The sequence below is a fragment of the Poromitra crassiceps genome, assembly GCF_964638095.1.
Source record: "Poromitra crassiceps genome assembly, chromosome: 12".
Lineage (NCBI taxonomy): Eukaryota > Metazoa > Chordata > Actinopteri > Beryciformes > Melamphaidae > Poromitra > Poromitra crassiceps.
In genome coordinates this window covers 6,005,548-6,020,319 of record NC_139632.1, presented here as the reverse complement: position 1 = coordinate 6,020,319, position 14,772 = coordinate 6,005,548, and the positions used below count along the sequence as shown (strand labels likewise).

General features: G+C 44.5%; 1 protein-coding gene across 1 annotated transcript in view; it reads left to right on the top strand.

Annotated features, from left to right (window-relative positions):
- The window catches only part of pde4dip (phosphodiesterase 4D interacting protein), a 44,628-nt gene extending 39,111 nt beyond the window's left edge, over window positions 1–5,517 (top strand). Inside the window, exons 35-36 of the mRNA XM_083648327.1 lie at window positions 489–600; window positions 3,188–5,517. Of these exons, the coding sequence (XP_083504453.1) occupies window positions 489–600; window positions 3,188–3,354 (279 nt within the window). The 3' untranslated portion in view covers window positions 3,355–5,517. The remainder of the gene's footprint in view (window positions 1–488; window positions 601–3,187) is intronic.
- The last annotated feature ends 9,255 nt before the right edge of the window (window positions 5,518–14,772 follow it).

The following is a 14,772-nucleotide window of genomic DNA, read 5'->3' as shown; positions in this document are numbered from 1 at the left end:
TCTCTCCTCTCTCTCTCTGCCTCGCTCTCTCTCTCTCTCTCTCTCTCTCTCTCTCTCTCTCTGCCTCTCTCTCTCTCTCTGCCTCTCTCTCTCTCTCTCTCTCCTCCTCTCTCTGCCTCGCTCTCTCCTCCTCTCTCTGCCTCGCTCTCTCCTCTCTCTCTCTCTCTCTCTCTCTCCCTCTCTGCCTCTCTCTCTCTCTCTCTCTCCTCCTCTCTCTGCCTCGCTCTCTCCTCCTCTCTCTGCCTCGCTCTCTCTCTCTCTCTGCCTCGCTCTCTCCTCTCTCTCCCTCTCTGTCTCTCTCTCCCTCTCTGTCTCTCTCTCTCCTCTCTCTCCTCCTCTCTCTGCCTCGCTCTCTCCTCCTCTATCTGCCTCGCTCTCTCTCTCTCTCCTCCTCCTCTCTCTGCCTCGCTCTCTCTCTCTCTCTCTGCCTTGCTCTCTCCTCTCTCTCTCTCTCTGTCTCTCTGGTGCCTCCTGCTGAGTCTGCCCAGGAGAATGAGCTTAAGATGGCCTCCCTTCGCCATGCCTCTTTCTCCTCTCCTTCCTCCTCCTCCTCTCCCCCCTCTTCCTCGTCCTCTTCCTCTCGTCCCTGGCTTGGTAAAGGTAGGGTTCCCTGGCTTTGTGTGCCTGTGACTGTGCCTGGATCAGTGTCCTGATAACACGATCAAGCTGCTTAGTATCTCCCTAAACATGTGCTTCAAAAACACTTTACTGGTTTATCGATTAATGCCTATTCATTTAGCTAAATATCACTTTTGAAACAGCTCTTGGATCCAAGGTTGGTGGAGCGTTTTTAGTGCATCATCTCAAACTTTTAAGCAAAGTAATGAATAAAAAAATATAAATACCAAAATGGGAGTGAGGATGTTTTCATGCAAATGCAACATTTGAATAATAACAAGAATAACACCAGTGCAATTGTAGTTCTCCCCCTCCTTTTCCTATCATCATTATTGCCCATGAAAATGGAATGGGACCATCATTAAGGGTATTGGTTACACCTGCTTTACTTCCTGCTTTACCACCTCAAAACGGGTTTTGCGAAGTGGGGGTCTATGTAATACAACATGTTGAACAGCACACGTCTTGCAGTTTTTCCTAATATGACTTATCACGCAGTTAACTCATTGAATGCCATGGACGTCCTTCGACGTCCAATTAAATAGTGACGTAGAATGCCACGGACGTCCTTCGACGTCCAATGCGTTTTTTGACGGTGGGACGTCGATCAAAGCCTTCCGCAGCTCCTGTACAACTATAGTAGCTATTGGAGGTGTATAACCTATTTTACGGACTCATTAGGTGGCGACAGTGCTTGCTCGGTGCAGTCCAGATTAGAGACAGGTCCGAGAAACAGCCTAAAAGCCGTGGATCAAAGACAAACCGATGCATGCTCCCAGAGCCATTTGCTCTGTCGCGGGAGCTGACATTGGCTCCGAACAGGAGTCAATCCGCGCTCACAACTGAGCCCCTCTGTCCCTGTCTGTCTGTCTGTCTGTCTGTATAGTTTCTCCACCCGATTAGCAGCCAGGAAAGCAGCCCCTGACGCCAAACCATTCAGCAATCCGGGTTGGCTCTTCCCTGCTGTGGCGCTGAGAGCCGACAGCAGCACACAAACGCAGCACTCCGAAAATATAATGGTTGCGTGAGGCTGTGTGCAGTGTGGGGAGGAGTTTACGGGGGGAGGGGGGGAGGGGGGTGGTGCACGCAGGGCATCACACAACAACTACGTCACTACATCAGAAAATATTATCTTCAGACTCAGTGAATGTGCTTGAAATGCTGCATTTCACAAAAGGCGGATTATCTCAGCTAATAATTTGAAAAGCCTGAAAACGCTGAAAACAACCTATCTTCTCCGGCTCATAACTAAAGAACGGAAAATGGTATCAATAAACTTTTTTTTGCTGATGATACAATAGAGCCAGCTCGTTCTTGTGCGTGTTCGGTGTTTACATAGTAATATCACACAATATTCTGTGGGCCTCGAGAAATCACTGAAAACGCTCTGAAAACTCTGGCACTGGGAGCATCCGTTCTCCAAAAGTGGCTGGCACTGAATGAGTTAATGGGCCTTTTTTCACAGGGGCAATTTTGTGTAAAAAAGGCAGGGTAAACACACAGGTGTAAGCAAAACAGTGATGAGGGTTTCCGACTTCCACGATTGGAAGTTGGAAACCCTCATTAGTGTTTTGCTTGCGCCTGTGTTTACCCTGCCTTTTTTACACAAAATGGCCACTGTGAAAAAGGCCTATTGTCGCATTTAACGGTGGTTTTCCCTTTTTCTATGACTGTGCACTGTTCTATTACTTACTCACTGTTACTAATTCACTGTTACTTCTGGTGACAGTGACGAGACAAAGCACATTATTAGTGATTCTCTCTCGTCTAGGTGGCGCCCTCCACTGGTATTAAATGGCAGTGTATTCTCCTCTGTTTCACTCTCACCTCACCTTTTCTCACACCTTTCCTTCATGTTTGCAGTGAGCATGCTTAAAGGAACACTCCGCCCATTTTCAACCAGCTTTGTATCATTAGAACATCAGTAGTATATCAGAAAACTGTAAACAGTTTTGAAGTCTGTCATTTAATTTGACAGTTATTGAGTGTTAAAGTGTGGACCAGTGACATCACTGGTCCACACTAACTCAAATCAATAACTCATTAACTCAAATCAACTCTCAATAACTGTCAAACTATTCATCATTCATCTAGTTTGACAGTTATTGAGAGTTGATTTGAGTTAATGAGTTATTGATTTGAGTTAGTGTGGACCAGTGATGTCACTGGTCCACACTTTAACACTCAATAACTGTCAAATTAAATGACAGACTTCAAAACCGTTTACAGTTTTCTGATATACTACTGATGTTCTAATGATACAAAGCTGGTTGAAAATGGGCAGAGTGTTCCTTTAATATTGTGTTGAAATGAGACAGTTTGGTGAGGTCACTAACAAACAAGACATGCAAAAACAAAAACATTATATAATTGAAATATAGGCTAAATGTCTCTCGATCTACTCTTTCTTTCTTTCTTTCTTTCTTTCTTTCTTTCTTTCTTTCTTTCTTTCTTTCTTTCTTTCTTTCTTTCTTTCTTTCTTTCCTTCTTTCTCTGATTCCAAGCCAGCAAAGCCGAAAACACACACCTCTCAGGATCAAAACATCCCTTCTTCTGCTCTCTCTCCCAGGTCAAATCCCAGGAGGCTTCTGTGAGCTCGCCCTCTCTCCTGGTTGGGGTGTCATGAGGTCCCGGGCCCCGTCGTCCTCCAGCGCCCCTTCTGTCCCGGTGTCCGGCGGCCGTGACCTGGGAGCTTCGCACCACCACCGGCGCCCCCTACAGGCAGCCGTCCTGTAACACACCAGCCCCCAGATTCTTCCTGGAACACTGTAACACATCATTTTCCTTTCCACGTGGGGGGAAATGCTGTAAATAATCCTCCTGGCTCTCTCATTGGTTGGAGAAACACCTCAGTTTGAGTGACGTGTGTCTGTTGAGTGTTGCTGAATGTTAGCTGCGGTTTAGTGAGTGCGAGGCGCTGTGTGTGATGTTAGAGTTTTGCCAGTTGATGATGGTTTCTGAATGTGAATGATTGTCTTTGTCAGGTATAATTTATGGGTGTGGTCCACAACTGAAGTGTTTCCCCTCATCAGAGTGTTGACCTCAGCAGGGATTCAAGAACAAAAATCACCTCCAAGCCAGCAAGGAAAAGGGGCTTTGGAAAAGCCAAACCAAACTAAAGTGCTTCCTCTTAGCTTCTGTTGAGGCTTGTTTTTGTTAGTATGTCAAATAGTTGCATGTGGTTTGAACAGCTTGTGGAATAGAAGCCATAATCTCTGATGTTATAGTCGATACCTTTTTCCCCTAATAATGGTCAACTACTGAGCTGTCACAAAAGAGATAGCACTACCAGTGGATCGTTTGTACAAATGGGCTCCTAAATTATGTTCACATTTGCTCTAAAAATATATAAGAAGGGAAGATGCATTTAAGACTTTGTGCTCATCCCCCCCCTGAAGCCTCAAAGTATGACTGTTTGTTGTGGAGTCAGTGCTGCTCTCCACATATTGAGATGGGTCCAACCCAGTCTTCCTGCTGAAATGCCAGCACCTGTAGCCATAGACATTGGAAAGCCTTCTGAGTGAGCTGCCATGTTTGCCCTCTTAGTAAACCAGTGTTAATATAATAAGCACATGTTATATATAGTATGCGCAAAGACGATGGTCATAAAGCTGTCCGCCATTTGTCAGCCTCAGGAAGAAAGGCTAACATTTGTATTTGTGCAATGCCTTCGATGATTTGTCCCACAATCTGTACAAACATCAAATATAGCCTAATATGAATTTGTGGTGCATATGGTCCAAGAGAGTTGCACAAGTTTATTTCATTTTTGTAACCAAAATTGCATCAGGCAATTGGACCACATTTTTTCGTTTTTTCTTTTGTTTTTTTTACCTTTTGTTTTTTAAATTTTGTTAAATATTTCCTTTTACCAAATTTGTAAATCGTTTTTTTTTTTAATTGCCCTCATTATGACAATCACTTCCAAGAAATCCTCATGAGATGAACTTGTTTATATCTATTTGATCTCTTGTATTTACAAAAACGATATTTCTCCCAAACGATATTTTAGAAAATTGTGACAATCATTGTGAATATGAACTGTTTGGAAACTGGGTCATTGACACTGGCTTAACCAATGCTGTTTTTGCTGTTTTGACATTTGGCTTTATTTCTATATAGAGTAGATTGCCTGTTAGCCTTTGTGCATGAACTGTGGCTTCACTGCCCCTTAAATCCTTTACCTGAAATATGCAATATTTGGGACGGGTCACTGTGCAATAGCCTTCATGGTTGCTTTTTGATGTATTAGGCTAGCTGTTCAAGTGCCATGTTAGCCTGGCTAAACCCAGCCTCCACGTGACCTCCATGTATTATCAGTCATGTAGAAACGTACGCTACAGACACAGTCTGTGACCAAGCCTAGCCAAGACCAGGCTAGTGCCATGTCATCTGTGTGTAGATGTATTTAAACTAAGCCTATGTCCTGGCCCACTCAATCATGATTTGCCATGCACGTTGGTCTAATATGAATCAGAGTTTTATATGCAGTGCACAGCACAGATGGGGGGGGGGGGGGGGGAATCACTTGATGCAAAATAACAACATAAAAGAGCACTGAAACAATACATTTATAAAGTAATAAGACCAACCAAAGTGAACAACTTGTATGTTGTCAGATCAGGTGTAAGAATGATCAAGTCTAATTTGCTTTGTGTAGTTTCCCACAGTTCAAAGGTGAGTTTACTGTTTGTTTGTTTGTGGTTTAGTAGGAACCACATCAATGTATGTATATAGTAAAAGGAGTGTACATCAATGCAAGTTTTCTTCCCTTTTCTTCTCTTGCTGTGAGAGAGGGCCTTTGAACCGAGGCCAGGTGTATTTGTATGCATGCTGTCTTTATTCAAATGTTTTGGAATAAAAAGAAAAGAAAAGGTCAAAACTTTTCAATAAAAGGGAACAAAATAAGATCATTGTTTGTGTTCCTTTTTTCCAAAAATGTGCAAATGTGGGGCATTTCCATCAAGACTGTGAATTCAAGGTTCATGTTAAATTTATTTCATATTCCGAGGAGGGATGGCAGGTTGCATCCGATTATCTTCTCAGCGCAGCGGATGATGCGCTGAAGTCTGTTGATGTCTTTGAGAGTGGCAGCAACATACCAGACGGTGATGGAGGAGGTGAGGATGGACTCAACGATGGAGGTGTAGAAGGGCACCATCGTGGCCTTTGGCACTTTTAATTTCTTCAGCTGTGTTCAAAGTACATCCTCTGCTGTGCCTTCTTGGTGAGAGCTCTGATGTTCAGCTCCCATTTTAGGTCCTGGCTGATGATGGTCCCCAGGAAGTGGAAGGACTCCACAGTGTTGACTGGGGAGTCACCCAGGGTGATGGGGGAAGCTGTAGCATCAACTGTATCATCAACTTGAACCTATTAGCCTACTTTCAAAATCACATTAATAAATCTAAGTTTTCCTTTCATAACCCTTTTGTAAGAAATCAATCAAAACAATACATTGGGCTACAACAACCCTATTCAAAAAAATGTGAAAACAATCATAAAGATAATGTAGGCTTAGTCTGTAGCTATGAGTTAACCTAAAAAAAAGCTTTAAAAAAGTGTTGTGTGAAGCTTTATGTTTTAAGATTTCTGTGTGTGTGTGTGTGTGTGTGTGTGTGTGTGTGTGTGTGTGTGTGTGTGTGTGTGTGTGTGTGTGTGTGTGTGTGTGTGTGTGTGTGTGTGTGTGTGAGTGTGTGTGTGTCTGCTAGCTAGCTAGTTGTTATCTTCCATTTTCTTTTTCTGTCAGTCATAAATTCTTGCCATGCTGCACACAAGCGCTGATCTCGAACTCATTGACAACTGCGCAGGCGCATAATTCAAAACGGCACTTATTCTCCCTTGAGCATAGCGCCAGTTGACTGACTTCTGTCGAGAGTAAAGCACCGTTACTTGAGACAAATTCAACACGACTACGACGACAACGAAGAGACAACGACGACAACACAACACAACACAACACAACACAACACAACACAACACAACACACCAAACAGTTAGTCTACATTGTAGTTACTAACTAAACATAGGTAACTGCTAGCTAGCTAACGCTACTTCCAGCCAACCTCCGTGGCTCGTTGGACCACAACGAGTTTCTGGACTGCCATGGATCAGGTAAGAATTTCAGGGTTAATTTCGTGCTGTACGTGGCGGCTAAAGAATTCTTACTTTCAAATTAATCGACAAGATACATTATTTGTCACTTTATGCACACAACGAAAGGGTAAAGATGGCGTTCTGCCAATCTCCACTTCAGTAGCACTTGAACTAGCGGTTAACCAAACTTTCCCGTTTCATGGCTAACTGACGTTTTTTTTTTTTTTTTTTTAATAACTTTTTACTGATGGTTTTGTTATCAAGTCTTTGGCTCTAACATGTCACGTCGTCAAAAACAACCGACTTTTTGAACCAACGACTAAATGTAACCAAGTCAACGTCGAAATTGATGCATATTAACCTATGTTAACGTTAGCTAGTTGCTCGGGAAAGATGGACTTTTTGAGTAGCCGTCGCGGGTGCCGCGTCTATGTGCCGACAGGCCGCAGTGTTTTCGGGCATCGACTTTGCTTTACGTGACCAATTTGCCGAGAATGTGCGTGATGATTTAGCGCTGCGCAGAAAAAGGGTTGTCCATCGTGTCGGTCATCACTTTCTGCGATTTACGAACGAGGCGCTGCTGTCTGTGTGGGGAAGACAGCCAGGCAGGCAGGAGGAGGTCAGAGGCGGCGGGTAGCAGCCACCGTGTGTGAATTGGGGGCCGAGGCTGTTGTTGCATCAAACGCGGTCACGGGCCACGGCTGCTGTGCTTCCCGTCCCGAACCCGACCCAGTTTTAATTCTGCAAAATGTAAAGCAGCAGAAAACCCTTGTTGAGAGCACGCTGAAGCAACAGCAAGTTCAAATTGCCGACTAGCTCAGAAAGTGTCCGAGTTGACTCGTGTGTGGGGACCGGCTGGACTGTCAGTCAGACACAGGCCTACAGTAGGTGCTGTCTGGTAGTAACGCATCTACCTACCTTTTGACATGTACCCAGTGTCTCTGTGAGCAACTGTGAATATCTGTGGTACAGATCATCAACTTCCAATAATTAATGCCTGAGGTCACCTCACAACACTGGACTGAGTTGAAACTTCAAGGGAAGCTTGCATGGCTCCCTGCAGCAGGTCACTGTCTGTCATGCAGTATTTAAAAGTGTAGCTCTTGATGAGAGCATTGTCATCTTCACGATGAAATTGTGAAAGTTGTAGAGAGGTGTTTGTTCTAGAGGTTGGCTGTACCTTTGATGAAATATCAACAGCTGGAGTAGACCACTTCACACACACAGCTGTTATTGTAAACTTTTAGTTTTCATATTTGGCAGCCTGGGTCACGTACATAAGCTGGTTGTGAGAGGCCTTCAGATGGCTGCTCTCCCAAAGAGAAGGACCAAGCAGTTAGCGAGGTATTGTTCAATATCTGCTATAGCTGCTTAATATGTAGGAGGTGCTGCTTTTTGTACCCATGAAGTGGATAGTGACCATTACAGTATCTTGTCTTACAGTATAACTGTATTTGTCGACCTGCCATTCTCCTGTCTATTGTTATCCTATGTGTATGCATGCATTATTGTGGTTGCCGATTGGACACTTATGTAACTGACTGACTCCCAATATCCGATTGCATTATTAGGGTTTATGTCCTTTGCATACTTGTATTCATGTGGACATAAATCATTAATTCAAATGTGCGTGTGTGTGTGTGTGTGCGTGTGTGTGTGTGTGTGTGTGTGTGTGTGTGTGTGTGTGTGTTGTAACACACTGCCTGTTACAGACAATGCTTTTCAATTTGATGTGAATTGAAGAGCCGCATAAGAACAAATAAAGAGCAGCATGCGGCTCGTGAGCCTCAGGTTGGCCACCCCTGACTGCGCGGCCTCGCCCCTGATGTCTGCGCAGCCTCGCCTGTAGCTCACTTGCTCTTATGACATCACTGATGACCACTGTGTGTCTGCTCTATGACGTCGTAATTAGGGCAATCACCTAATTTAAAAAATCCGGCTCCGTCAGCCAGGTCACCCGCACAGGCCAGGGGCAGAAGCCATCGTCTCCGTCTGGTTCCTCCCGATTCTACCTACTTATACTCCCACCACTATAGCCTCACACTGATGACATCACTGATGACATCATCACTGAACTATAGCCTCAGCATTAGGGCAATTGATCAGCCCTAATTAAAAAATCCGGCTCCTTCAGGTCACCCGCACAGGTGCCCTTTACACACCCTGAAGGTTTCAGCCCGATCGCACGTAAAACAGCAGATCTGTGGCCGAACACAGAAGTTCAAACAAACAAACAAACAAACATTGCCCACATACTCAATTTTATAGATGGATAGATTGAAGGTATTACAGTATATAGAGTAATGAAGTGTCTCACTCTTTGCTGTTGGCCTGACTTACTCTGTTCTGCTCTCCTCTTCCCCCCTTCCCCTGCTCCCCCCCACCTCCTCCCTTTCCCCCCTCTCTCCTCCCCCACATCCCCCCCCCGCTCTCCCTCCCCACCTCCTCCCTTTCTCCCCTCTCTCCTCCCCCACATCCCCCCCGCTCTTCCCCCCACCTCCTCCCTTTCCCCCCTCTCTCCTCCCCCACATCCCCCCCGCTCTCCCCCCCACCTCCTCCCTTTCCCCCCTCTCCTCCCCCACACCCCCCCCCCGCTCTCCCTCCCCACCTACTCCCTTTCCCTACTCTCTCTCTTCTGACTTAAGCGGCAATAGTGACATTGTGTGCGGTGAAATTTGCTTGTTTTATCAGAAACAAACAAGTTGTTTTCTTTCTTTTCAGCCAAAACTTTCTGTGCAGCTCCAGCACTGCAAAGCCATCCTGAAGGAGATGCGTGAAAGGACGCACATCGCTTATGCGTGGCCCTTCCACTACCCTGTTGATGTCATCGCCTTGGGTTTGCACGACTACCGCAACATCATCCGGCAGCCTATGGATTTACACACCATAAAGGTAAGATGCTGCTGATGAGGATCATCTAAATGGAGTGTATGACTTTCTGCTCCATACAAATGTGCCAATATTTACATCATGACACGTCAACATGTTTCCTCAGAACAAGATGCATCGACGCAAATACGCAAACGCCCAACAGTTTGCTGCTGATGTCCGACTGATCTTCTCCAACTGCTATAAATACAACGCACCTTCAGATGATGTTGTCTTTAAGGCAAGACGACTGCAGGTATACTTTCATCTATATTGTTTAAAAATACTTTTTTTTTAGCATGAATTATGTTCATCAACAGTAAAGATTTAAAATGGGAATTAAATGGTCACACTGCTGGTGGTGATAACTAAAGGTCTTTTCAGCATGGCAAAAATAAATAAATAATAATTTATCTCTATGGGACTATTCACAGCAAACCAGAAGATTTTTTTTTATTTGTTCTGAACTAGCCCCATAAAGATAAATGTGTTTGGTTTTTTATTTGCAGTGTGATTTATTTGCATGGATTATTCGCTTTTCTTCTGAGCTTGAAGGACTACATTGCTTGGCAGAAGAACAATTATTTGTCATCGCTATTGCATTTTGTTGTTGCTCAAACCCTACCAGGTAGGCTATATGTAGTAACCCCCCCCCCCCTTACTGTAGCTGTTGTAAAATCACTGCAAACCACGACATCTCGGGCTTATTGTTTAATTAATGGTCCTAGTACTGTAGTAATATTACAGCTAGTACTGTACTGTAGTACTGTAGTAATATTACAGCTAGTGTTGTTAAAAAGCAATGTGTTGTTTGCACTGCCAGGTTGTCTTTGAGGCCCAATATGAAAAGCTTCCAGAAGAACCACAGAGTCACGCCCTGCCTGTTCCTGACGAGGGAGAAGGAGGTGGACGTGGACGTGGACGTGGACGTGGACGTGGACGTGGACGTGGACGTGGACGCCCCTCAACCCCAGCGACAACAGACAGAGAAAGCTCTAAAAGTCTGGCTGCTCAGCTGGCTGATATAGACAAAGAGGTTGGTGTTTGTGTCTGTAAAAGTGAAATGCCCTTTTGAGAGTTTACTCATCACTTGACTCTTTTGCTTAATTCCCTCATCTCATTAATGGCTGCCTTTTCAGATCAAGGCACTTAATGACAAACAGGCCCAGACCCAGACGTCCCAACGGAAAGTAAAGAAAGAGGAGCTGGAGAAGGACAAGGAGAACATAAAACCAGCTATCTTACATAATCTGAAGAAGCTGTTGAAAAGCAATGGCCTTACTCTGTACGTGAGCTCCACTTCATTTAATATGGGTTTTATTTGATACTTTGTGCCAGTAACATAGAACAGTGACCACCTGTGCTAAGGATGATGTGAGATATTTGTATGTGTACACCTCTAGGCATCGCAAGAGAGACGCTGAAGGAGCACCCATAAAACCGTCAGTGATACCCAGCAGCAGCGATTCAGAAAGAGGTTAGCTGCTCTCCTCAGCACTCTTCAGCTTGTCTCTCAAAATATGCTATTATGTGGCCCTCCACACAGTATTGGTTAATCAAGCAAGTTCAATTTGCATTTTTTCCCCTTCACCTAACGATGACAGCACTAGGGAAAGAACGCAAGGCAAGGGAGGAGGAAGGCAAAAAAGCAGAGATGAAGAAAATCTGGTTGGAGTCGTTTGGCGTGATGGCCCGTCCTGAACCCAAAAGGTATTTCCAGAGAAATGGCCTGATGTGCATCCTGAATTCACACATCACTGAATTCATCTGAGTCAGGCTACTTACACACTGATCCCAATGGCAACATTTTCAGATTTCAGATTAGGATTTATGCAATAACTTTAAAATAAACGTGAAACTGTTGGCAACAAGGAACGGGCTGCCTCTCACCCTCTCCTTGAAAAGCAACCTGTAACAGTAAATAACAAAAGCTGCCATCTTTAACAATAGAAATTACAGTAATATTTGCACTGATGCACTCTTTCACTTGGGGAATGAACGGGTGCAGCACTGTCACAATTGAAAGTTGAGTCTAATCTCAAGTTCACCTTTGGGTGACTTAACTTAACTTAAGTCCTACAGTTGACAGTTGTGTATGACAAGCTAATTAGTGTCTTCATATATTTATGGATACATTTATACATTCTAATTAAAATGCCACCTCTGACTTGTTTGCTGAAATGTGTCATTGTATCTAATGTACAGGTCAGCAGTGCCAGTGCCCCTCCAAGGAGAGCGTAAACCAGGTGTGAAGAGGAGAAGGGAGACAGAGGGTCCAGAGCAGAAAAGGTATTTCTAGAGAAAAGGTCTGAATCCACATGTTGTGAAAGCTTGCCGACTGGCCTGGCTCCAGACTCCTGAATCACAACCCACCCACTTCACATTTGGCTGAGTGATTGGAGGTCTGGTGTTGCTCTATTCAAAAAGATTTCCAGATTGGGGGGGGGGGGTGATCAGGCCAACCGGCGTCCTTGTGGGCACGACTAAGCTTGAACCGTTTATATACCAATATATTTTCTCGAAGACGAAAAATTCCCTTCTTGGTGAAGTTAGTAAATGGCCAGGATCAGTGATTGGCTCACGGAAAATCACATTGAACATACATTATATATGTATTATGCAATATCTGGAGACATATCTGTATAAGCCTTTGTTTACAATCCTGTGTGGCTGGTTTTTATATTACATGTACATTCTCTCATATATACATATTTAAAACGGTCACTTTACACCACACTTATTGTATTCACCTTATTATTTGCCCATATAAGGGCGCTTCCGCATAACATCATTTTGTAATTGTCTTTCCGTTTTAGACCCGGAAGTAGATTAACTCCCACCTGTATCATTTTTAGACTTGCCAAAAAGCTGTTTTCAAGCCAAAAAAACAAACGGTTATAAAGTTTTAATACTTTTTCGGATGAGAACATAACATTCCAAATATGTGACCAGTTTATCAGAATAATGCCTACAGTATTTGGACATTTTTAACGAGCAGCGAGGAGCGCTGGCGGTAGCCTGGGTAAACCCAGCCACCACGTGACCTGCTCTCAGACCTGCTCTCAGTCACTACCTAGTGACTGAGAGCCAGAGGTCTGAGAGCAGGTCACGTGGGGGCTGGGTTTACCCAGGCTACGCTGGCGGTGACCAGTCAGACTAGCTAGGATCTGTCAACCCCTACTGTAGGCTACTGGCAGTGAGAAAACACAGTCAACGTGCTTTTGTAACTAACGTTAAATGCCGACCGGGACGACTAGCTGTATGGATGTGGATTGTGTTATCTGGAACATAGTCTAAATCAGCCTGTAGACACTGAACAATCATGACTGACTTGACCCATTTGGCTTTGCCCAACCCAGAGTTTTTGAAAGAAAGCTCAGGAGTGAAAGGCAGAAGCAAATTTCTCTCTCCCAAGTTTAGTAATTGAAGAAAATTCTTCTTCTACAGTAGCCTACCAGGCCCAGCAAGAGGGCCAAAATGTCCCCGGCTTGAGGTGGCAAGGGAGATGGCAGCCCAACGGCGCACAAAAGAGGCCGACGTGAGTACCTCTGTCTTTGTTGTTTGTTGTTTCAGTGCCTCTTTCTTCTTCCTGTTCCTGCTAAGAGTGACATTTTTATTTGAGAACCTTCCTATGCTTTCTGTTTCTCCCTACAGATGTCGAAATCAAACCTGCTCATCCACCTGCACCGACGGGACGTCTTGGCCGCTTTTGAGAGAGAAATGGACAGTTGCCCATATTGGATTCAAATTAATAATTATGATTAATAATTATTAATTTGTATCCGATATGGGCAAGGTGGGATGGATGGCGACCTGTGAGACCAACACTGGAGAGGTGGACAAAGGCAAACTCATCGAGGCCGAGGACAACATGAACTGCCAAATCAAATGTCCAAAATCACAGTAACTTATCGCGATGGCCGGGTGGCACAGCTGGAGCAGGTCTACATCCGCAGGCAGCAAGATCCGCTTCCTGATCCTACCGGACATGATAAAGAATGCTCCTCCTATGTTAAAGAGCATGAACCTTCACGCAAGCTTCCAGCAGGAGCCTCTTGCCATTCACACCAGAATCACTCTGTTTTGTCCACACCTCGCTCTGTTTTTTGCCCTGCGCTGCACTGCCCCTGCTCACAACTTGCATTGACTCCATGCCTGGCTGCTCGCGTGCAGTGTGGCTTCACCGTGGCGTGGCGTGGCGTGGCGTGGCGTGGCGTGGCGTGGCGTGGCGTGGCGTGGCGTGGCGTGGCGTGGAGTCTGGCTGGTGTCGGTCTCACCTGTTAACGAGGACGCTGAAATGAAACTTCCTCCGCGCTGTGTTGCTTCAGCGTAGGATTGGCTTCTGGTGTGTTCGGCCCCTTATTCTTCTTAAAAAAAAAGAAGCAGACAGCCAAATACCCACTGCAGCTCTTGAGGACTGGACTCACCTTTCTCTAAAGTCTTTCAAACTCAGGCTGGATCATAAGCCATTACACAGTACAGCTGTGACGCATACTGTATAAGCATGCACCAGTGTTGGTTTATGTTGAACTGGCATACGGTTTTTAATGACCGATTGATTCAATGATTTCACAAAATGTATATTAGAAAACCATATTTTAAGAATAGTATGTTTATTATTACTGTACGTGCAATGCTGACTGTTGTCAGAGTAGCTAAAACTGTTCATGGTGTGCACTGTGCATGTCTTCTGTATGGCTCATCTGCTTACAATATACAACTCTAATTGTACATCTGAAACTGTTATGACTGTATAATCTGTGACATCATTGAGAAACAAAAGCTGGAGCTGCTCCATCAGCAGTGTATTGGAGACTTTTTCAGCATGAAAAGGCAGATTTAGGTCAGTCAGTCACCACTAGGCACAGTGAGTGTACAGCATTTGAGAACAATGTTCTTCAAATCATCCCTATTCTCCACTTGACTGTTATTGAGCATTATCTGATTCATAAAAGGAAGTTAAAGATGAAGAAAATGTCATGAATGTTATGAATCTTGACACCATTATCTGCTTTTTTCCTACAATCCTCTCTGTGCATTCAGAATGAACTAGAAGTTATCGCCACAAATGTGCTGTTGAACTGTGCACGATCTGCACTTATTTTGGAGTGATACATGTTTTCACCAAATGAGCTTCACGTCAGTTTAGTCTGTGAAGCAGAGAGTGAGCCTGGGCGTCAGCAGGGTTCAGTT